This window comes from Mizuhopecten yessoensis, unplaced genomic scaffold (genome assembly GCF_002113885.1).
Source record: "Mizuhopecten yessoensis strain PY_sf001 unplaced genomic scaffold, ASM211388v2 scaffold897, whole genome shotgun sequence".
Classification (NCBI taxonomy): Eukaryota; Metazoa; Mollusca; class Bivalvia; order Pectinida; family Pectinidae; genus Mizuhopecten; species Mizuhopecten yessoensis.
Genome location: NW_018403776.1, coordinates 544,376 through 569,091, shown reverse-complemented (window position 1 = coordinate 569,091; position 24,716 = coordinate 544,376). Strand labels below are relative to the sequence as shown.

The following is a 24,716-nucleotide window of genomic DNA, read 5'->3' as shown; positions in this document are numbered from 1 at the left end:
TTTATTTTTCAGAACAGTCTATATAAGTGCGTATAATAGCCATAACGATATCAAATGAGCGATAACCTTCAAAATGTATCTTTAACCAAAATAAATATTATTGTTTATTTTGAAATAGGATTATTACCTACATTTTAGTTTAGTGATATTTGCTGTTATATCCCGCTACTTTCATCTCTTATAAACAAAGTCGATCTATTTTAATAAAAAAAATCGAAATACATCCGCTTCTAGTGATCTAAAATGGTTCGTTATCGAACGTACCGCAATTAGTTATCTCCCCTGGTATCTGTCACCCAGGTAAACAAACATGTCTGCGCGGAGTTAGCTATACAGCGTGGGACCTGTCCAGCTGACAGAAGGTAAGTTCTCTAGCCTAATTTCCTCCGTTATGCAAGTGAGAATAATTCCTCATTTCATCAATGCTTGTAAATATTGCTACATCCGATGGAACCAACTAATTACCGTTGAACAGGTAAGTGTGTATATGCATAGGTAGAATGGAGAAACCACATGGTCTTGTTGACATAGTTTGGACGGCTGTTTTGTAATAAACTTTATATATTTCACACAAATATGTTCTACCAACTGCATGCTGTTGTATTATATTTACACTACGATGTATATTTTATTATTGATTTTACAACACTGCTATATATGTATATATGAATATATTTTGTTACATTGTTACAACACGTTAACTGAAAGATGTCCATATTTGGTTACTGTTTTAATAAAGATGTCCATATTTAGTTACTGTTTTAATAAAGATGTCCATATTTGGTTACTGTTTTAATGAATTGGAACCTTTCATTGGTTATATTATTAGATCTGATATTATTTGGTATTTCATCAGTATATCGTTAAAATTCACCAGTCGTGGTAGACATTTCAGTTTCATTGTACTTTATATTGGCTGAATATATTCATATTCTCCTAGAGTAATGTAAAGATGTAAGATATAAAGATAACCAATATATCAGCATGCATTTCAAGGACACATGTATTTTACATTTAAGCTGAATTTGATTTTTTTTATTTTTTTTCTAACAGTGTGTTACATTTTAATCAACTTTTATTGCAGCTACAAAATAGAAGGGATGGCTTCTAAAATCAAAAAGGTCCCGTCAGGTAGGCATGTTTGTGAATTATTCATGATAAACATTGATTTGATACATACTGTTTTGATGGACAGCCACTTTATATTTCATTAATTTTTCAACTTGCATAATAAAACTTTTTTTTTCTGCAATTTTATCAATGGATTTTAGGAATATTTCCAATACATTTCCATTTGTTTAACAAAACTGTTTTGAATTATTTTTTTTTAAAAGACAAAGTAACAGTGTTAAGTTTCCATTTAAATATGCTTTGAAAGATATGTTTTGTTCTCTGACAATACCCAGTAGATATCTTTTAGGATGCATAACCATTAGGATAATTTTAAGGAGTGTATCAATTTCAAATTCACATTTCATACTTACAACCTTTGTATTTTTCAGCCTCCAAAAGACCAGGCCTGAAGAAACATGAATCTTCCTTTGATTTACTTAAGGTATGTTTTAATGATTAATCCCCAGTTTTTTCCCTGTTCAGTACACAGATTGAAGCTCTGATATAAACCAAACTATTTTTAATATGCCAAAAATGTTGCATCATCTTGATATATGCAGTGAAGCTTGTTTGGGTGAAGGGCAATCAGATTTGCTCAAATACATGACCTTGACCTTAATTCAAAGCCACAAGAATATGTTCAATTTATTTATTTTCAAGAACTACTAACTACATGTAGGCCTGGTGACATTAGTGAGCTTGGATGAAGGGCTATTAAGATCATTCAAAAATTCATCTTGACTGATATTCAAGATCACAGAAGTCAAATGTATATTTTGTCAAAAATGACTCAATAAAATGGAGTTAAGACGAGACATTTTCCCATCTTTTGATAAGGTTTATAAATTGTATGATAGTATTTGTTGCCACATGGACACAAACAGTGTCAAAAGTGCTAATGAAATTTGTCCTAATATTAAATTGTCTTCGCTGTCTATGGTAAATGTTTTAAAATAGGGGTGTATAATTCCAGTTTTTAACTACTAACTCACAAGAAGATTTGCCCCAACATCAGGCTGTTGAATCGTATAACCTATAAACTAAAGGACACAGATACCTTACACATAATACCAGTGCTTCCTGTTACAGTGATCTCTCTTCAATTTTTGTTTTAACCAAATCCAAATATAATTTATAATACATATTATACATGCATGTAGCTAGTGTGGAAATCTTTTGGGAAGCAGATAAATTTCATAGTATGGTAATATATAGCTTTAAGTCATAGGACAAAAGAACAGTTAAAAATGATCTTTGTGATGCTTGGATCCAAAACCATTATTGTTCACAAGTTTAGTTAAATTATTTGATATACTAACCTTTGTACTTTGTTCAATGATGCTAGAAATCGGTTCATCTTTGTTCTTAGGGGAAATCTGGAAGTGCTACCTCACAACCCAAACCTTATCAGTCTTCAAAGAAACCAAAAGAGGACAAGTCCAGGTAGGTCTGTATAGACAGTTATGTATATGTCCCAGGGATAGGCCAGCTAGGAGATATATCCAGGCATTACTGTATATATGTCCCAGGGATAGGCCAGCTAGAAGATATCTCCAGACATTACTGTATATATGTCCCAGGGATAGGCCAGCTAGGATGTATCTCCAGGCATTACTGGATATGTCCCAGAGACAGGCCAGCTGGGAGATTTATCCAGGCATTTCTGTATATGTCCCAGGGATAGGCCAGCTAGAAGAGATCTCCAGACATTACTGTATATGTTCCAGGGATAGGCCAGCTAGGAGATATCTCCAGGCATTACTGTATATGTCCCAGGGACAGGCCAGCTAGGAGAGATCTCCAGGCATTTCTGTATATGTCCCAGGGACAGGCCAGCTAGGAGATGTCTCCAGGCATTTCTGTATATGTCCCAGGGATAGGCCGACTAAGAGATATTTCTAGGCATTACTGGATATGTCCCAGGGACAGGCCAGCTGGGAGATATATCCAGGCATTTCTGTATATATGTCCAAGGGATAGGCAAGCCAGGAGATATATCCAGGCATTACTATATATATCCAATGGACAGGCCAGCTAAGAGATATATTCAGGCATTTCTGTATATATGTCCCAGGGATAGGCCAGCTAGTAGACATATCCAGGCATTTCTGTATACATGTCCCAGGGATAGGCCAGCTAGAAGACATATCCAGGCATTACTGTATATATGTCCCAGGGATAGGCCAGCTAGGAGATATCTCCAGGCATTACTGTATATATATCCCAGGAAGCGCCAGCTAGGAGGTATCTCAAGGCATGGCTGTATATATGTCCCAGGGATAGGCCAGCTAGGAGATATATCCAGGCATTACTGTATATATGTCCCAGGTTTAAGCCAGCTAGGAGATATATCATGGCATTACAGTATATATGTCCAAGGGATAGGCCAGCTAGGAGATATCTCCAGGCATTACTGTATATAATATCCCAGGGATAGGCCAGCTAGGAGATATTTCCAGGCATGACTGTATATATATCCCAGGGATAGGCTAGCTAGGAGGTATCTCCAGGCATGACTGTATATATATCCCAGGGTAGGCCAGCTAGGAGATATATCCAGGCAAGACTGTATAAATATCATAGGGATAGGCTAGCTAGGAGATATCTCCAGGCATTACTGTATATATATCCCAGGGATCGGCCAGCTAGGAGATATCTCCAGGCATTACTGTATATGTCCTAGGGGGAGGCCAGCTAGGAGGGATCTCAAGGCATGGCTGTTTATATGTCCCAGGGGTAGGCCAGCTAGGAGGTATCTCCAGGCATGACTGTATCCCAGGGATAGGCCAGCTAGGAGATATCTCCAAGCATGACTGTATATATATCCCAGGGATAGGCCACCTAGGAGATATCTCCAGGCATTACTGTATATAATATCACAGGGATAGGCCAGCTAGGAGATATCTCCAGGTATTACTTTATATGTCCCAGGGATAGGCCAGCTAGGAGATATATCCAGGCAAGACTGTATATAATATCCCGGGGGTAGTCCAGCTAGGAGATATCTCCAGATAGACAGTTATGTATATATCCCAGGGATAGGCCAGCTAGGAGGGATCTCAAGGCATGGCTGTTTATATGTCCCAGGGGTAGGCCAGCTAGGAGGTATCTCCAGGCATGACTGTATCCCAGGGATAGGCCAGCTAGGAGATATCTCCAAGCATGACTGTATATATATCCCAGGGATAGGCTAGCTAGGAGGTAGCTCCAGGCATGACTGTATATATATCCCAGGGTAGGCCAGCTAGTAGATATATCCAGGCAAGACTGTATAAATATAATAGGGATAGGCTAGCTAGGAGATATCTCCAGGCATTACTGTATATGTCCAAGGGACAGGCCAGCTAAGTGATATCTCCAGGCATTACTGGAAATGTCCCAGGGATAGGACTGCTAGGAGATATCTCCAGGCATTACTGTATATGTCCAAGGGACAGGCCAGCTAAGTGATATCTCCAGGCATTACTGTAAATGTACCATGGATAGGCCTGCTAGGAGATATCTCCAGGCATTACTGTATATTTATCCCAGGGATAGCCCAGCTAAGAGATATCTCCAGGCATTACCGTATATATATCCCAGGGATAGCCCAGCTAAGAGATATCTCAAGGCATTACTGTATTATGTCCCAGGGATAGGCCAGCTAGGAGATATATCCATGCTTTACTGTATATAAATCCCAGGGATATGCCAGCTAGGAGATATCTCCAGGCATTACTGTATATTTATCCCAGGGATAGCCCAGCTAAGAGATATCTCCAGGCATTACCGTATATATATCCCAGGGATAGGCCAGCTAGGAGATATTTCCAGGCATGACTGTATATATATCCCAGGGATAGGCCACCTAGGAGATATCTCCAGGCATTACTGTATATGTCCAAGGGACAGGCCAGCTAAGTGATATCTCCAGGCATTACTGTAAATGTACCATGGATAGGCCTGCTAGGAGATATCTCCAGGCATTACTGTATATTTATCCCAGGGATAGCCCAGCTAAGAGATATCTCAAGGCATTACTGTATTATGTCCCAGGGATAGGCCAGCTAGGAGATATCTCCAGGAGGGATAGGCCAGCTAGGAGATATATCCAGGCAAGACTGTATAAATATAATAGGGATAGGCTAGCTAGGAGATATCTCCAGGCATTACGGTATATATATCCCAGGGATAGGCCAGCTAGCTGTATATATATCCCAGGGATAGGCCAGCTAGGAGATATATCCATGCTTTACTGTATATATATCCCAGGGATATGCCAGCTAGGAGATATCTCCAGGCATTACTGTATATATATCCCAGGGATAGGCCAGCTAGGAGGTATCTCCAGGCATTACTGGAAATGTCCCAGGGATAGGACTGCTAGGAGATATCTCCAGGCATTACTGTATATATGTCCCAGGGATAAGCCAGCTAGGAGATATATCCAGGCATAACTGTATATAATATCCCAGGGATAGGCCAGCTAGGAGATATCTCCAGGCATTACTGTTTATGTCCCAGGGATAGGCCAGCTAGGAGGTATCTCAAGGCATGGCTGTATATATGTCCCCGGGGTAGGCCAGCTAGGAGGTATCTCAAGGCATGACTGTATATATATCCCAGGGATAGGCCAGCTAGGAGATATATCCATGCATTACTGTATATATAGCCCAGGGATAGGCCAGCTAGGAGGTATCTCCAGGCATGACTGTATATAATATCCCAGGGGTAGTCCAGCTAGGAGATATATCCAGGCATGACTGTATATGTCCCAGGGGTAGTCCAGCTAGGAGATATCTCCAGGCATTACGGTATATAATATCCCAGGGATAGGCCAGCTAGGAGATATCTCCAGGCATTACCGTATATATATCCCAGGGATAGGCCAGCTGGGAGATATCTCCAGGCATTACTGTATATGTCCCAGGTATAGGCCAGCTAGGAGATATCTTCAGGCATTACTGGATATATGGCCCAGGGATAGGCCAGCTAGGAGATATATCCCGGCATGACTGTATATGTCCCAGGGATAGGCCGACTAAGAGATATTTCTAGGCATTACTGGATATGTCCCAGGGACAGGCCAGCTAGGAGATATCTCCAGACATTACTGTATATGTCCCAGGTATAGGCCAGCTAGGAGATATCTTCAGGCATTACTGGATATATGGCCCAGGGATAGGCCAGCTAGGAGATATCTTCAGGCATTACTGGATATATGGCCCAGGGATAGGCCAGCTAGGAAATATCTCCAGGCATTACTGTAAATCTGTCCCAGGGATAGGCCAGCTAGGAGATATCTTCAGGCATTACTGGATATATGGCCCAGGGATAGGCCAGCTAGGAGGGATCTCCAGGCATGACTGTATATAATATCCCAGGGGTAGCCCAGCTAGGAGATATCTTCAGGCATTACTGGATATATGGCCCAGGGATAGGCCAGCTAGGAGGTATCTCAAGGCATGACTGTATATATATCCCAGGGATAGACCAGCTAGGAGATATCTCCAGGCATTACTTTATATAATATCCCAGGGATAGGTCAGCTAGGAGATATCTCCAGGCATTCCTGTATATATGTCCCAGGGATAGCCCAGCTAGGAGATATCTTCAGGCATTACTGTATATATGTCCAAGGGATAGGCCAGCTGGGAGGTATCTCCAGGCATTACTGTATATATATCCCAGGGGTAGGCCAGTTAGGAGATATCTCCAGGCATTACCGTATATATATCCCAGGGATAGGCCAGCTAGGAGATATCTCCAGGCCTTTCTGTATATATGTCCCAGGGATAGGCCAGCCAGGAGATATCTCCAGGCATTACTGTTTATGTCCCAGGGATAGGCCAGCTAGGAGATATATCCAGGCATTACCGTATATATATCCCAGGGATAGGCCAGCTAGGAAATATCGCCAGGCTGAGGTATACCATGCAAACAATTAATAGATTCAGCAGATTTATTCATGTCTAGCATCAAACATGCAAAGGTGCAAAAAACATAGCTGTAAATTATAATTAAATAACCATGAGTTTATCATTCACAGGTTCACCTGCTACATTTTCCAATGTTTTCCTTTAAAAAAATTCTATGGGACTGTAAAGCCTAAAGTTGTTATATTAGACTTATAGTTACTTTGATAAGGGGATTTTATATTTGTTTAAATGAAGGATCTTGACACAATTTCAAGGTAACAGGGTTGAATCTAAAGAATCATGTGGCTTACTCAGTATGATGTTTGATTGGTAGCCTGGTATTGCAGAGTGTTGTCAGATGTGTCAAATGTTATTACCCAAATACACTTTCACAAGTCATATAGGTAAAATCTTCTTCAAACTTCTTAAGAATGATAAGATCTAGATTCATGATACAGGTCCTGTAGCTTTCAAGGGTTAAAGGATATATCAAGAAAAATAAAGCACTTTCTTCTATAGAGTCCAAGAGTGATGCTATGTGTCCAGTAGCTTGCTTCATTAAACAATTATCATTTCTTTATTTCTTCCAAAGGTTGACTTTGCTATATTACAAGGTCATAGGAGTCAAATGTATGTTAAAATGTTCTTTTATAGGTTAAACATTTTATTTCTGTTTGTCTCTATATATCATTTTTGTGTTGTGAGCTGTTAATATATCAACTACTGATAATGTTTCTATCAGGAATGCTGCAGCTAAAGCAGAGGTGGCCAGTAGCAGTATAGGTAGGTTGGTTCTTAATTCATAGTATGTTTTATTAATAATAGTGGTGACAGGATAAAGCTATCTTTTATGTGTAAAATATTCTAACAAAATTTTCCAATTCTCTGTCTAGTGTTCAAATAAAATGATTAGTTCTAAAGTCAAGCTAGCACGGCTTACACCATAGTGTTAACACACTCTTAATCTCCGCCGGAAGAGTTTTTGGATTTCCATGGAGTTAATATTAATTTTGTGGAACGATTAAAGTTGTTAATATTTGAAGTTGCTCTGGGTATACATATGCAGACCTCAAACTTTGTTTTGATAAAAATTGATTATTTTTATTGATAGCTAAGGAGGGTTTTGACCGAGACGCTGAGCAAAAGTTTGAAAGGATGATAGAAGGTCAACTTGACAACATACCAAACATTCCCCGATCTGTTGTCCGCATCTTCATCAGCTCGACGTTCTCTGGTTAGTTAATTCTTGGTGCTTATTAATGCTCTTGCTTACAATGATGGTATGCTGCTATATGTGTATAGGTTAAGGCTGTTAATAGCCCAAATAAAAGTTCTTTATGATATTCCTATTATATTCCAGGGTTATTATGGGACTAGTTAAACATCAACAGGTTAAGTTTCTTGTGGAAATATTAGGGGCATCCGTAGACCAAGGTTCAGTGGTACAGGTTTGGGTTATAATGGGATGTGTTAAAGTCACTTGGAAAGGTTATGGTGGACCAGCCCCTAGATGCACAAGTACTACTGCAGGTCATTGAAGAGAGGAACCTCGCTGATCCAGCTACTTTATTTCTGAAAAATCCAGATTTTTATTTTCCAGTTTACTGAGAAAGAAATAAATGATTGATTGATTTCTCCTGAGCTACAACAAACAGAGTATTTCACAAGATACTTCATTGTATTTTTCAGACATGCGAGCAGAGCGAAATGCAATAGTGCGGGAGGCTACCCCAAAGTTGCGGGAATTCTGTGCGGAGCATGACCTTGACTTTCAGATGGTGGACATGAGATGGGGAGTGACAGATGACAGTCAGAATGACCACTCTGTAGAGAAGATATGTCTGATGGAGGTGGAAAACTGCCAGAAAATCTCCTTAGGACCCAACTTTGTGGTAGATAATTTATGTATTACCAGTATACATGTTAAGGATAATACCAGTCTCTCGTCATGTATCTATATTTTCCCCCTTGCAATGAAAGGCATATTACATAGAGTCATATACTAGCCCCTTGTCATCATTCTGGAGATCGATTCCAAAATAGATATGTCTGATCTTCATGACACTTAATAAACATGGTAAGTTTGAGATTACCAAAAGTAATTTTGTGTTTCGTGGTGCTGCGCATAAGGTGAAGGTCATTGTTGTTTTTTAGGTCACCTGAGTATCAAGTGACCTATTGTAATTCCTTGTCATTTGTTGTTTTGTATCTTGCATCATCGGTATTTTGTTTTGATAAATCTTTGTAGTTGCTCTTGACCTATTTTCCAATGGATATTTAAGAAACTTTGTATTGATGGTCAATGCTAACACATCAAATGAGTTCAAAGTTCAAGATGCGACTGTAAAAGTCAAAGTCAACCTGCTACTTTTAGCTGAACTGATATGAAGTATGAACATACCATGGTATTCAGCATCTGTTGCCTGTTTGTCTGTCGACTCCCAAGATTATCCAACAAGCCATTAATCCAAGGATCATGATATTTGTCATTCCTCTTTCTCATGTGAAGAGCTATTTATTGAAAACTAAAAATGACTTCTCAGAACTGCAAGTCCTGATATCATGAGGATTTGTACTGTTTATGGTGCTTTGTTTATTATTTTATCTTTTAAACAACCAATATTCTTTTTAGCTGATAAAAGGGTCCAGATACGGTTTCCGTCCTATCCCTATTGAGTTATCTACAGAGGACTTTACACTACTTACCAGCTACATAACCAACCCAGAACACACAAAACTGCTGCAGACCTGGTACCAGAGGGACAACAACAGTAAACCCCCACAGTATGTCCTACAGGTGTGTATACCTACAGTATGTTCTACATGTGTGTTAACCTACAGTATGTCTTACAGGTGTGTATACCAACAGTATGTCCTTCAGGTGTGTATACCTACAGTATGTCCTACAGGTGTGTATAACTACAGTACGTCTTACAGGTGTGTATAACAACAGTATGTCCTACAGGTGTGTATAACAACAGTATGTCCTACAGGTGTGTATACCTACAGTATGTCTTATAGGTGTGTATAACAACAGTATGTCCTGCAGGTGTGTATACCTACAGTATGTCTTATAGGTGTGTATACTTACAGTATGTCCTACAGGTGTGTATACCTACAGTGTGTCCTACATGTGTGTTAACCTACAGTATGTCCTACAGGTGTGTATAACAACAGTATGTCCTACAGGTGTGTATACCTATAATTTGTCCTGAAGGTGTGTATACCAACAGTATGTCCTTACAGATATATCCTACAGATGTGTATACCCCTAATATACAGGTGTATATACCAACAACCCACTATATGTCCTATGGACATGTGACTGCATTATTTTCATATTAAATTATACATATTGAATATTGAATATTATAAGTACAAAACGTTTGATGGATCTGAACAAAAGACTTAAGCCTTTAAAAGCCCTCTCAAACATCAAAGAATTCACTGATTCTGATATCTATATCATTAAAAAAATCATGCTTGAAAGTCCGCATTATCTTTACAGAACATCCGGTCACAGTTTAAATTTTTTGGAGACTACTCACCAGGATGTGATGAGCCACGTGCCAAAGACACAGGAAACTGGCACCGAACATTTGAACAGTTACAGCTAATCCTCAGAGAAGCTGCTAAGTCTGCCGCTGGTGCCGGCAAAATGTCCCCTAGCACTCTCCATGAGTACTTCCAGTCAGGTAAGTCTAAATACGACAAAATGTTTCTTAGCAGTCGTCACAAGTACTTCCAGTTGGGTAGGGTTGGATATGTTAAATATCAAAAATGAACCCTGACATACAATACATATTTTTTAAACTGATTAGTTTAAAAATGCTTAATATCATGAAATATGGAAACGCATATTTGTGATGTTTCAGTGACGGAGACGGAGATAAAGAAAGGATTACTAACCGTGACTGATCCACGTCCACACACCATGGTTTACGCCCGATCATTAATTGGCTTGGATAAGGAGTCCATGGCTGACAAGAATGTCAAGAGATACATCGAGATCAAAAACAACAATGACAAGGTTTGTTTGAATGCTTTTATTTAAATAATTGTCATTAGTTGTTTGTTTAGGTAACATTATAATCTATATGTAATATCTTTTTGCAATCAAAGGAGAATAGTGAGAATATCAATCAATTATCTGTAAGGAATGGTGATAAAAACTTTATTCATATTTGCAGCTTGAAGTTGATACTGAGACAGAAAGTCTACGGGAGGAAATTTTCAAGAAACTAAAAAAGAAACTAAAAAGCACAAATTGTCGTGAGTATGAAATTCCGTGGATTTCTGGAGGTGTTGACCCTAACTCGAACCAGTATCACGCACAGTATATCGAATGGTTTTGTAACGACTTCTTGTCTGACATGAAGGTGATGATAGAGGATGGGATGACAGACTCCTTGCCAAAGATACGTTGGTCTGAATGGTACACTGATTATGCAGAGCTGATCCATCACCTCCAGTTCTGTAACACCAAGTGCGAGACATTCTGTGGACAGACCGATGTTCTGAATGGTGTCCGGTCCTACATCCTAAATGACACGTCACGGAAGCCCCTTGTGCTCCATGCCCCTTCTGGTGCAGGAAAGACATCAGTCATGGCCATGATCATGAAAAATCTGCCATCCTGGTTTAAGAAGCAGAAGCATGTAAAAGTCATCCGTTTTCTGGGTACAAGTCCTCTAAGCACCAATATCTATAATGTTTTGTTTGGTGTGTGTGGACAACTCGCTGATCATGCCGACATTATCATGGAACCAGTCTCCTATAAGAACATGAAGAATTTGTTGGAGTATGTTCCAAGATTTTTGCGGCGTGTTGCAAGTGCCATCAAAGCTCCAATTGTCATCCTTCTGGATTCTTTAGACCAGTTGACAGTCAATAATGATGCATATTCGTTGTCATGGTTACCCATCACACTGCCATCTAACGTCAAATTGATTCTGTCAACACTGCCAGAAGAACACGGCATTCTTGACACAATGAGAGACATACTGCCGAATGACCAGTGTTACATCGCAGTTTCCCCACTCTCCATGACAACAGGCAAGGAGATAATCAATAAATACTTAGGTAAGAGGAAGCGAACCGTGACAGACAACCAGCTCAAGCTACTTATGTCTTTCTTTACTCAGACCCCAGGACCTCTTTATCTCAAACTGCTATTGGACGAGGCGATTAAGTGGAAGTCCTACACCCCGGAACATGAACTTGTACTGGCTGATACAGTACGAAGTGCTATATCACAGCTATTTCAGAACTTGGAGACTAAGTTTGGGGAGGTGTTTACAAATCATGCCCTCGGTTACATCACTATTGCCATGAATGGTGTGTCTGAAACAGAGATGGAAGACGTCCTCTCCTGTGATGACGAAGCTCTCAACAATGTATACCGCTACCATGATCCACCTGTAGAAGGCATAGTACGCATACCTCCAGTCCTCTGGGCTCGTCTCCGCTACGATCTCAAGGAATATCTTGTGGAGAGGCGGACTCACAACAAGTACACACTGAACTGGTACCACAGACAGTTCATAGAGGCTGGACGTGCTATGTACACTCAGGGAAAGGCAGGTCAGAAACTTCACAGGAACTTCTCTGAAATCTTCATGTCCCAATCAGTCAAGCGAACCGTTGAGCTGGATTGGAGGAAAACAACCATAGAAAATGCTGACCGGCAAATCACACCCCAAGCTATGGTGAGCAAGAACATGAGAATGCTGTCCTGTCTGCCTTACTATGTACATAATGCAAAAGAGATGATATCAACCAACTTAGCCAAAGAAAAATGTTTCTGCAACTTTCACTTCCTAAAAGCCAAAATTGCCGCCTTTCCTCTGACAGCTTTATTGGAAGACCTTACAGCATTTGTTGATAGGACAGAGGACGAAGAAGTCCAGAAGCTCCGATATTTTATTTCCCTTTGCAAAGTAGAGGATCTCAACAACGCAGACAAAATTGCCGTTAGCCTGCTAAGCAAAATATCATTGACAGACAGGGAAACCAACTTAAGGAGATTGCTGGATGTGGCTTTGGAACACTTAAAATCTCAAAACAAACCTTTGTTGATCCCCAAGTATGCCTGTATGGCTCCTGGTGCTGACTCTTCCAGTGCAATGAAGGATTCTGTAGGAGGTTGTGAAGATATCCTGAATGTAGGCGGGGAGTCAATCCTTTTACGGTTGTGTGGAAAAGAGTCGGACAAGGATAGCATGGACATTCATGCTGTGTACAATACTGTCACAGAAGAACAGGAACAGGCATGTCTTCCCGATACCTTCAGCAATGGACTGACGCCGAGACTTGATCGGGCCAGCAAGAAAATCTATTACATCAACAACGGACAAATCCACACAGTAAATTTAATCAGAAAAGTCACTATGAGCAAGAAGTTATCACAGGTGTGCCCAGAACTGCCTGCTAACACAAGCCCTGTCATGTCTGCCTTCGACATGGAGTCCTCGTACGTAGCCATTCTGTTTGACGATAGTACTCTCCTGGTGATCGACCTCAGCTCCATGAAAGCGTTGAGATTGATGACCTTATCCGAGAAAGTAGCCGATATTATCAATTTAGTATGTGCTTGCTGGGACAGTCCCGCTGTCATCGTCACAGGCGAATGTGGAGAAAAAGAAGAGGGCAAAGACAAAAAGGGATTCGTCCGAATTTTCCCAACGTCAGACAAAAACAAAGATAAAGTTATGGAAATTCCTACTTCATTCTCAGATAGTCAGATATGTTTGGGATCATCAGATGAATTCCTTGTTGGTTTGTGTAACACTGAAATGTCATGCGCGCTGATTGCTTTACGGATAAAGGAGCTTGACAAAGTAAATGAGATGTCCCTTCCAGATATCATGATTCAGATATCTGTTGCAAGGAATCAGCAGTTGGCTGCGGTCCTGTCCAAGAAGGGTGTGGTCAGCTTAGTGAACTGGAAAGAAGGTATATTCCTCAGTGAGCTGTCTACTAACAACCCTGTGTCCTGTCTGTATGTCAACTGGTCAAACAGACTGGCAATGCTTGGTGACTCCCATGGCCAGATAGTGTTATACAACATACACAGAAACAACCACTGTGGAACGTTTCTCGCCCACCAAAGCGGCATTCAGCGACTTGTGGGATCAGATGACCAAGCCATTTCGCTTGGCGTCAATCATGAACTAAAAATCTGGTCCATACCTGCCCTCACGCGGAATAGCACACAGTCCCGCAACCAGAGCAGTGATACAGTCGTTCCCGGTCTGCTGGGTCAGACACAGGTAGCCGGTGTAGATATCACTCTGGACAGTCTAGAACTTGTTACTACATCACGAGATAATACGGTCAGTGTCTGGTCACTCACAGACATGTCACTAACACGCTCTTATGACATCTCTATGGTAGGGGACAAGATTCAGGTGATATCCAAAGAAAGCTGTGTGGCTTTAGATAGAACTGATAGGAAAGTTAAAATATTTAAATTGATGAATGGCGATAGTGCTGTTGACTGTGATGTTTCCAAAGGTGCATTGGATTTCACTGTTAGCCAGGACCGTTCACTTATGTGTATCCTCTGCCAAAAAGAGAAGGGGCACATGGTTGATGTCATGGACCTTAGAGCAGGACAGTCAAAGAAAACATTTTATCTCAGAGGTGTTCCTGAATATGAAACTATAGACATTAGCCTTAGTGCAAACAGTAGATATATCTTATTACGTACAAAAGTGACAGAGGAGTACTTCAAAATGGTAGAAGAAAACTGGAAGAAGGAAGAAGGATTCTTTTCTAAGCCCCGTCGCTATCGCTTCAGCGCGGCTGACCTTACCCAAGCTACAGGTGGACTTGTGCATTGTGTGAGGTCTGTGACCAAGTTTCCTCAACTTGGAGAGGTCATGACCGCCTTTCAAGGCAATGTTGTGATGATAACAACCCGGCGTTGGATATTGTTTTGGGATATTCCCACAGGCAAGTGTGACAAGAAGATGAGTAAAGTGGAGAGAAAAGGAATGATGCAACGTCCGGACTGGCTTGGACAGGACTCTGGCAGCACGCCGTTGACCATTGCCCAGAGCAGTAATGGAAAGTATTTGGCTCTTGGGTCAGACAATGGCTACATCTTGATATACACCGTCGACTCGGGTCTACCTGTGACAAAAGGATCTCCGCGTTCTAAACACACTACCTCGGTAAGTAAAAGTGTATTAGTGTGTTGAAGCTTTATTTGTCCAAAAGGGGGCCAATTATCTAAATTCTAAAGCTGTATTTATGGGTTTAATACAAAAACAATTTAAACAATAGTAGGAAACTAATATCGTTCAGTCTCCTTCCTACTCTGTAACTTTATACTCGTTTGTTAAATAATAGCAAAAGGTATAGAAGAGCATTAAGACCAAGTAAATTTCGTTTTTTCGTTTAAGTATCTCGTTATTTTGGTTGAGTTTTTTTCGAAATTTCGAGGTTTTAAATACACAATTTTGTTGATATTATTCTTTTTTCGAAGTGGAAGCTTAGAATCATAAAAAGGCTTATTTGCAGTGTACCTTAAAGTAATTTTTGTACTTAATCATTCTCTAAAGTGCTCCCCCCCCCCCCTACTCACTATTTTTTGTTTATCGTGTACTTTTCAGGTGAAACTGACAATATTTTCGCCAAACAGTGAATGGGTGACCTCTGCATGTCGTAACAATACAATCAAGATTTGGGAAGCTTCTACAGGCAAAGAGGTGTTTAGCACAAAGTCCAACTTTGAGATAGTCAGCATGTGTTTTTCTGCCAACTCTCAGACCCTGGTGGTGTTCATAGGGCCACAAGCCACTAGGATACTGGTCTATACACTCCACACAGGATGTTAGCCGATACCATGGACACCACCAATCTTTAGTATTGAAATTTGACAGTGTTACCATTTAGATCCAAATGTGGTAACATGATGACTCCGCAGTTCATCGTGTTGATTTAACAGTGTGTCTACGAGGATCTAGTCCTAAATGGTAGTTGTATGGAAGCTGGACAATGTAACCATAGCAATGACCAAACAATGTGACACCGAGGGACGAATAGTGGCACCATAGAACTGTATCATCGCGGGGTTTTTATGGAGATTATATTGTAACTATGTCGAAACTCCAAATTAATGCAGTTATGGACTAGAAAAATCTAATCTGTGGGACAAAACATAAATAAATGTCGTCACGTGGACTTGAAAATCACTAGGTCTAGAAAGTGTAACCTCTGGAACTAGAAAGTGTTACCACTAGGATTAAAACTGTCACCATTATGATTAGAAAATGTTACTACCGGAGCTAAAAAGTGGTAAAATCAGGATTTGTTAATGTTATCACATGGTATCACTTTAACGAGAACGTTCTACCAACTGGGTTAGAAAATAATATAACTCGGTCAAGAAAGTGTTACATCTAAGAGAACATATGTTATCATCGTGGCAAGAAAATGTTATCATAATGACTTAACGGTGTTACCATGGTGACTAGAAAGTGATACGGTATAACTATAAATTGTTATTATACCATCTAGCCCTATAGCTTGTGATTTAAAGGAGAAAGCAGAGATCATTAGGAACCCCACGATGTTCAGAGGTTCCATACGTCAGGTTTACGTTACATGCTATCCCTTCTATTCCAACCGTCCATTTGTACATGGGTAGGGTAAAACGCTCATCTCCCCAAGTAATGAATCTCAAAACATCAAATTAGGAACGGATACATTTATTTATTGTTTTAGAAAAATCCTAATTTTATACACTTCTCGTCATTTTTCGACCCTTTTTGTATCGATGGTATTGCCCTGTCGTTCATCTAGGCGCGGGTACCAATGTGTATATCTTGTGAAATACAAAGTAAGTGTAACCTAGCAACAGAATGCTTAACAATCTCACATTGTCTTTTGTCATTTTTACACTCACGTAAAATATCTTGTACCTTAATTCGTATTTTTTAACTTTTTATTGCTAGCAAATACAATATACAATCATCTCTTACATAAAGCCGATTTCAATCACTTTTTAATAATTTTTTTTATTTATTTCATCATTAATAGCATGCTTAAATACTTTAAAAAAATGCATTGTATGTACAGGGACTCTAACAGGTAGATTCCGGAAGGTCATCGTAACGTTTCCGCTTCCTACCTCTTGTTTTCGACCATTTTATTTTACTACGTTACTATACTTACTGTTTAAGTTATTTTAAGTTATAAGAATAAAATGTTATCCTATATTTGTGTTTTGTTATTCGTTTTTAACATAAAGGAAAATATACCACTTTTTATTGAGACATATGTCAATTAATATTGATATTAATTATTTGTGATACATGTATATGTGCAATCAATTTATCAAGACGTTGACTTCGGTGTGAACAATGAGGTAATATTTATGGTCATATGTGGTATATTATAAACATGTAGACTGATTTAGCTGAAAAATGCAAACATAGTTTATTTAGAACTATAGCATGCATACAGGTTAGAAATATTGATAACCTTTAATTGTAAAAATATGTATTTTCCAATGTTTTTATTTTGGTTTTCGTGGTATATCCATTGAAATCTGACGTTGAAATCCTGTGAGCATCAATCTCTGACAGGTGATGTTCTGAAATTTTAAATGAAGATACCAAAACTGATTAAAATGGAACAAAATCTCATCAACTGAATCTTCAGATACTGGATGATACAAGGAGTATGTTCTGTCCAGCTGTATGTAAACGATACATTTCAGATAAGGTGTAGTAAGTGCTTCAAAGCTTGATATCAATAATGCTTACTCTGAATATCACATCCGCTGGAACACCTGTAGACGAAGATTTATGGAGCAAAATGTTGGAACTTAAGAAATCATCGAACATTTGGATTTGAAAGGTTTTTGAACAGTATATGTTTTGTCATATATCGGATAACGTTTCAAATCTATCATTTGCTAAATGTTGTCACCGACAGGCATTTATCTAACATGCTGTAACTATAGAATAAACGCATTGTGATTAGTATTAGCTTTCCTGTAGATCAAGTAAGCTATTTATCTACTTAACGGAGGAGGCATATAATATCAAAACTGATTATATTATAATAATAATAAAAAATCAGAAATAGCAATGACATTTTACAAAAAGCATAGACTTTGAACGCTGAGTTACCTACCTTGACAACAGACGTACACCTCCAAATAACTACACAAAGGAGAGAAACCCTGAAAGCCGTAGTCAAGTTCTTTATCAGTCTTTGTGTTTCGCATTACATCGTAGAGAAGACAAAACATAAACAGTATTTACATAACAATACAATGCTATACAGTAGGATATTACAGCATTATACAATGTTATACATACAATGACTTATAGTAATAATACATGTATCATTCTCCTACTTCTTATTACAACGACAGACACAATATTCTAATATATTTAGATACAATGTCATACATTACAATACAGCATATTACAATGTCATACATTACAATACAGCATATTACAATGTTATACATGCACTTTATGAAAAGAAGTAGTATACCACGGAATTAGATTAGATAATATACAATGACATTACTTCAATTAACAACGACAGACACAATATCCTAGTACATTTAGATACAATGACATACATAACAATACAGCATATTACAATGAAATACATTGATATAAAACACAGCATGATACAATGACACGTCTTAAAATTGTTGTTGGATCTAATGGTGTATAACATAATATACTATTCTACATTATAAGTAATGATTATGGCAAGCCAACTTAACATTTATTCAAGGAGCAATGTTGATCCTGTTTTTCATTAAATTATATAAGATATCTCATATACAATAGAGATATCTAAGTATATAAGATATATTGTATAGCATAATTATGAGATATCTTATATATTATAAAAGAAATCTTATATACGATATAAAACATCGTATATATAGTATATGAGATATGTTATATTATGTATAAGATACATTATATGCCATATAAAATTTATTTTTTATTTTTTGAAATACAGGATCGACATTGCTCCTTGAATAAACGTTAAGCTGACTTGCCATAAATGATAATAAAGTATACTACAAGGGAAACATTAGTAAGCAATGACATACAGTATACTCTTCAGAACATAACAAATAAGTTACATCATGATCGAGTAAAGCTGTTGGTAATGGAATTCAAGAGTTCACGTTTGTCATAGAGTTGTGTAGGAGGGTAACCCTTACGGTACGTCATACTGTGGGGAAATGGTAACATCTGGAGCGAAAAAAGTGGAGTCTGATGTCTTCCATTTCAAATTCTGGAAGATATGAGAAGCAGGTATTTCTCCTTTTTTTGGACGGTAAGTATCTTATCTTTCCTTTTAACAGCCCTTGTATAAAACACAGTTTCCAAGTAATACAAGTATTCGCGCATAAAACCAAAAGGCATAGTTTGAGAAATAAATACACGTGGAAATCGATTTACAAACATAATGTTACTTTTAGCTCTATGCAGACAGTTTATATAAAAGTATGTCCGAAGATAATGTTTCAAGCTTGCTTTAGTCAGTTTACATATTATATTTACAAATATATTAATGTAGTTAGAAACTGTATGTAGAAACCTTAAACGATTATATCTACAAAGATGCTTTTCCTAAGGTATCATCACACGACAACAAAGTATTAAACAAAAAGTTACGTCCAATCATTTATTTCAGACGTTACACAAGCAATAAAAATGTAAACCTATATTTTTACTTAAATCGTTCTAGAGGTGCACGCTATTTGTTACATGCAAAATTTGAAGACATCAAATGAACTCTTTCAAATACGTTTTTTCTATCATTTTCAATTATTTAAAATTCTATAGAAAGACATTTTATTAATGGAATTATTCAAGAAAGATGAACAAAACCAACACGGATGTTAAACAAAAGGAATTATTTATACACACACAAAAATTGATGTTAAACAAAGGGAGTGGGCGCTCTGTACGGTAAAAGTAATATAATTCATAAAGAAAGTGTATCATGTGTAATACATCATGTATATTTCACCGATCATAGAAAAAATGAAAACACGTAAGCACATGCCATTTTCTTGGCATCTTTACTTTTCTCATATTCTCCTTATTTCTCTTTGAAGTAAGGAAATGGCTTTTGAAAACATTGCCAATAAAAAAATGACATTACACCAGAGCAGATCTGTAAAGAACCATGCCAAATACTTGTACAAGTATTGATTCGACAACAGAGACTATTCATGTGGGACATATACAAAGCCCCACTGGTTACAGTACTGTGTTACAACACCTGGTTATCTACCTTGGCCGCTGTCACCCGGGTAAACAAACATGTCTGCCCGATGTTAGCCGTCGAGCTGTACGGCAGACAGAGGGTAAGTTTGTATCTGTTGTGTATTCTAAGGTTCAGTCTTGCATGTCAGTGCTTGCATTTCTTTCTGAGATCCAGATGTAGCCGACGATAATGCCTCATGCCAGCGTGATATGCATAGATATCTCTGCAAGTTAGACAAACGAGTTATTTTAGCTGGTTTTACATGAGCAATGTATGTATAGCATGTACCTGTAGAATACCTGTGAAACACAAACTACTTTATTCCACCTACTAACGCTGTTGTATGTTTACATTCCGATCGAAGATGTCTGAATTGATTTTACGACTCAATATTGTACAATGTTGTATTATGTATGTTCGGATAAACTTTATAGTTTGTTACATTATAAAACATGTCTATATATATGGTACACTAACTACATTTAAATGTGTATTGGAATGAAACTCTTGATTACCTGTCTGGTGAGTTCTCTAACGATAGCCAGACGGCTCTGCAGGTATATTAGAGTGTGGTTTAATATTTCAAAAGCATTTAAATTTTGAAAGCGTCCTCCCTTTATACAATATATACAATTCTATACATGTAACTATTACGATCAGATATCAGTTTGATTTAAATATTTACTTTGAACAGAGTCCTTTATGAATTAAATATTTAGATCCCTGCTTTGAAATAATTAATCTTGTTCAAGTATTTACAGCCAAGCGTTTATTTATTAATTCAGTTTTTCTTCATCACATTCACATGACAATGATTCCAGCAACATGATAATCTTCACACCATATATGGGCATATAATCATATACTCATATAGGTGTAAAGCATGCACACCACACTATACTGAACACATTAATGACTTCAAAAATGTCTGTTATATATAATAATCCCTACCCACCAAGATGGGTCCACATAATCAGGTCCCTACATATATACCTTTATATATACCAGTTACATCTACAGTGTACACACTATAAACATTATTTAGTACACAGCATACATGTATATACTATATATACCTTAGCCTGTTTAGTTTTCTCGAACACATATTTTATTTAATCTTCAGATGATCAATCATAGGCTAATCTCTTACAGTTATAAAGAAATAAGATAATGAGTGCACTTCAAGTAAAATTGAAAAGTTTAATGTTTTAAATTTTACTTAAGTGTTCAGTTAAATGTTCAAGAATTGATGTATTTATATTGCTGTGTGATATTTTGATTTATATTATTACAGATACAATAGAGGAGTGATGGCTTCCAAAACCAAAAGGACGGGGCCAGGTGGGCATGTTTGTAAATAGGTCATGATCTGAGTGAATATGTAGTGCTGTAAATCAAACATTTTGATGAATCATTCACAAGTTCGTTTTTATTTATTTGATATTGTTTGATAAATCAACGACCATTCAATAATCTGTAGTGTGTTTACATCCAGATAGATTAGGACAAAGTGGTAATACGGATATCTAAGATGTTTTGCTCAGTTTTACATTTATTTTTTAATAAAGTAATGACAATGTCTCTTTCTTTATTTAAACTTATTTTTTTTAAATCAACATGTTATGCATACACATTTTGTATATTTTTCAGGGCTCAAACCTGCCGGCTTGATCAGACATGACTCCTCCTTTGAATTTGAAATTAAGGTATATTTGTGGCGGTTGAAACTTTAGTATTTTCTTTGTGTAGTATGGAAAATTTAGTTGTTATATAACCACTTAATCACTTTTAGCTCAACTTGTCCATCCATCTGGCTATAAAACAACTTTCAGCCACTGAACATAATTTCACCAAATGAAATGGAATTACCCTTAGGTGGTGGGGATTTATAAATGTACAAATGGAAGAGCTGACCCACCAGGTGTCTGAGGGACGTGACCAAAAAGTAATGTTTGTGGATCTCTTTGATAGATACTAGCCATATGAGGGGGAAATCATCCTCATTTGGTGGGGAGGCAAAATTGAACAAATGTAGGTGCTGAAGCCCCTGGAGGTTAAGGAGTTGGCCAAAAAGAAGTAATACGACCATGAAACAGTTGTTATTCTTCCCAAAACCATACATTCAAGTGCATCATGAGATGAATACACATATGCTACCAGGATAGGCCTTAGTATCTAGCCATGCTCCAGGTGACCCAGTCACTGATCAATAAACAAGGAAGTGATATTGGTCCCCACCTCAAAATCATAACTTGTGTAAACTTTAAAAAAATTCTTTATGTATTTATATATATATGTGGTATGAAGTGATTGAACTTACCAGCTATATTAATTGTTAACTGTAGAACATTCTACATGTATGAAACCATGCTGGATGGGGCTTAATTTTTGTTTTCAGGGAAAATCTCACAGTGCTACCCCACGACCAAGAAATGCCAAGTCATCAAAGAAACCAACACAGGATAAGTCCAAGTAGGTCTATAGAGAAAACAATACATTTTTTGTCTGCACTGGTTATATTTTCAGGAATAATGTAGAAAATGTACAGGGAAGAGGATTTCATGTCTGAAAGGCTTCAGACATCCAAACTCTCTGACATAAAACAGTGACAAAGTTTCAATTATGACATACAGGGTTATCTGAGATGGATATCAGTAATGACATACAGGGTTATCTGAGATGGATATCAGTTGTAACATACAGGGTTATCTGAGATGGATGTCAGTTGTAACAGACAGGGTTATCTGAGATGGATAGCAGGTGTGACATACAGGTTATCTGAGATGGATAGCAGTTGCGACATACAGGGTTATCTGAGATGGAAATCAGATGTTACATACAGGGTTATCTGAGATGGAAATCACATAAAACAGTGACAAAGTTTCAATTATGACATACTGGGTTATCTGAGATGGATATCAGATAACCCTGTATGTTACAACTGATATCCATCTCAGATGACGCTTGATGTTACAACTGATATCCATCTCAGTATAACCTGTATGTCACAATTGATATCCATCTCAGATAACCTTGCATGTTACAACTGCTATCCATCTCAGATACCCCTGTATGTTTCAACTGACATCCATCTCAGATAACCCTATATGTTACAACTGACATCCATCTAAGATGAATATCAGTTGTGACATACAGGGTTATCAGAGATGGATATCAGTTGTGATATACAGGGTAATCTAAGATGGATATTAGTTGTGACATATAGGGTTATCTGAGATGGATGTCAGTTGTAACATATAGGGTTATCTGAGATGGATGTCAGTTGGAACATACAGGGTTATCTGAGATGGAAATCAGATGTTACATACAGGGTTATCTGAGATGGGTAGCAGTTGTGACATACAGGGTTATCTGCAATAGATGTCAGTTGTGACATACAGGATAATCTGACATAATTTTCAAATATGACATACAGGGTTATCTAAGATAGATATCAATTATGACATACAGGGTTTTCTGAGATGGATGTCAGTTGTAACAGACAGGGTTATCTGAGATGGATAGCAGTTGTGACATACAGGTTATCTGAGATGGATAGCAGTTGTAACATGCAGGGTTATCTGAGATGGATATCAATTGTGACATACAGGTTATACTGAGATGGATATCAGTTGTAACATACAGGGTCATCTGAGTTGGAAATCAGTTGTGACATACAGGGTTATTCGACATGGATATCAGTTGTAACATACAGGGTCATCTGAGATGGATATCAGTTGTAACATACAGGGACATCTGAGATGGATATCAGTTGTGACATACAGGTTATCTGAGATGGATATCAGTTGTAACATACAGGGTTATCAGAGATGGATATCAGTTGTGACATACAGGGTTATCTGAGATGGATATCATTGGTATGAGTAATTTAAAACTTAAGATTAATTTCACCTATTTAACAACAATTAGGTAACATTTCTTTTATAATTCAAAACAAAATAGTCTTGTTGGCCCAAAAGCACACAGTTGTCTTAATGTTGAGTTTCCAGAGAAAATTAATCTGCTGGGATAGGCGACCCAAAACCCTATCCAATTGGGGAGTTTAACCTTGGTCATCTTGGTGAAAGGGGAGCATGCTTTCCAAGTGTGCCTCCCACCTATATTGGCAAATAGCATATGTCTACTGACGGGATGTACACTTCCACTCATGACTAATGTTAAGAGATTGTACACATTTTGTTCCAGGAGTTACACTCGTGTGCTATCTCACTTATGAAATTATTTGTCTGTACAATACATTTTTTACTACTACCTGTGAGGCCAGACAAATGTATGTTGTATTTATTGTTTATTTCCTATGATAACACATTAAAGAATTCAATGTTTCTTACAGGACTGCAGCCAGGGCGAATGCAGCAACTCAATCTATATGTAAGTTGCTTTAAAATATTATACAATATAGGTAAAACTTCATTCTTT

At 37.9% G+C, this 24,716-nt stretch overlaps 1 protein-coding gene and 1 long non-coding RNA gene across 4 annotated transcripts in view; both read left to right on the top strand.

Moving 5' to 3' along the window:
* Positions 1 to 305: 305 nt before the first annotated feature.
* LOC110453957 (NACHT domain- and WD repeat-containing protein 1-like) overlaps positions 306 to 24,716 on the top strand; it is a 39,026-nt gene continuing 14,615 nt past the window's right edge. The window contains exons 1-12 of one of the 3 annotated variants that reach the window (XM_021503218.1): positions 306 to 362; positions 1,085 to 1,131; positions 1,503 to 1,555; positions 2,483 to 2,560; positions 7,753 to 7,793; positions 8,122 to 8,244; positions 8,700 to 8,902; positions 9,643 to 9,807; positions 10,519 to 10,705; positions 10,886 to 11,040; positions 11,201 to 15,187; positions 15,629 to 17,229. In XM_021503218.1, the coding sequence (XP_021358893.1) occupies positions 1,530 to 1,555; positions 2,483 to 2,560; positions 7,753 to 7,793; positions 8,122 to 8,244; positions 8,700 to 8,902; positions 9,643 to 9,807; positions 10,519 to 10,705; positions 10,886 to 11,040; positions 11,201 to 15,187; positions 15,629 to 15,853 (5,190 nt within the window). In that variant the 5' untranslated portion in view covers positions 306 to 362; positions 1,085 to 1,131; positions 1,503 to 1,529 and the 3' untranslated portion in view covers positions 15,854 to 17,229. Of the gene's footprint in view, positions 363 to 1,084; positions 1,132 to 1,502; positions 1,556 to 2,482; positions 2,561 to 7,752; positions 7,794 to 8,121; positions 8,245 to 8,699; positions 8,903 to 9,642; positions 9,808 to 10,518; positions 10,706 to 10,885; positions 11,041 to 11,200; positions 15,188 to 15,628; positions 17,230 to 24,716 lie in introns of those variants that run through there. The other 2 variants (XM_021503226.1, XM_021503235.1) reach the window with 2 other exon arrangements.
* Positions 20,322 to 24,673, top strand: LOC110453975. Its single transcript, XR_002463326.1, has 5 exons — positions 20,322 to 20,376; positions 21,571 to 21,617; positions 21,927 to 21,982; positions 22,675 to 22,748; positions 24,631 to 24,673. It is a non-coding gene; the product is annotated as an uncharacterized LOC110453975 (long non-coding RNA).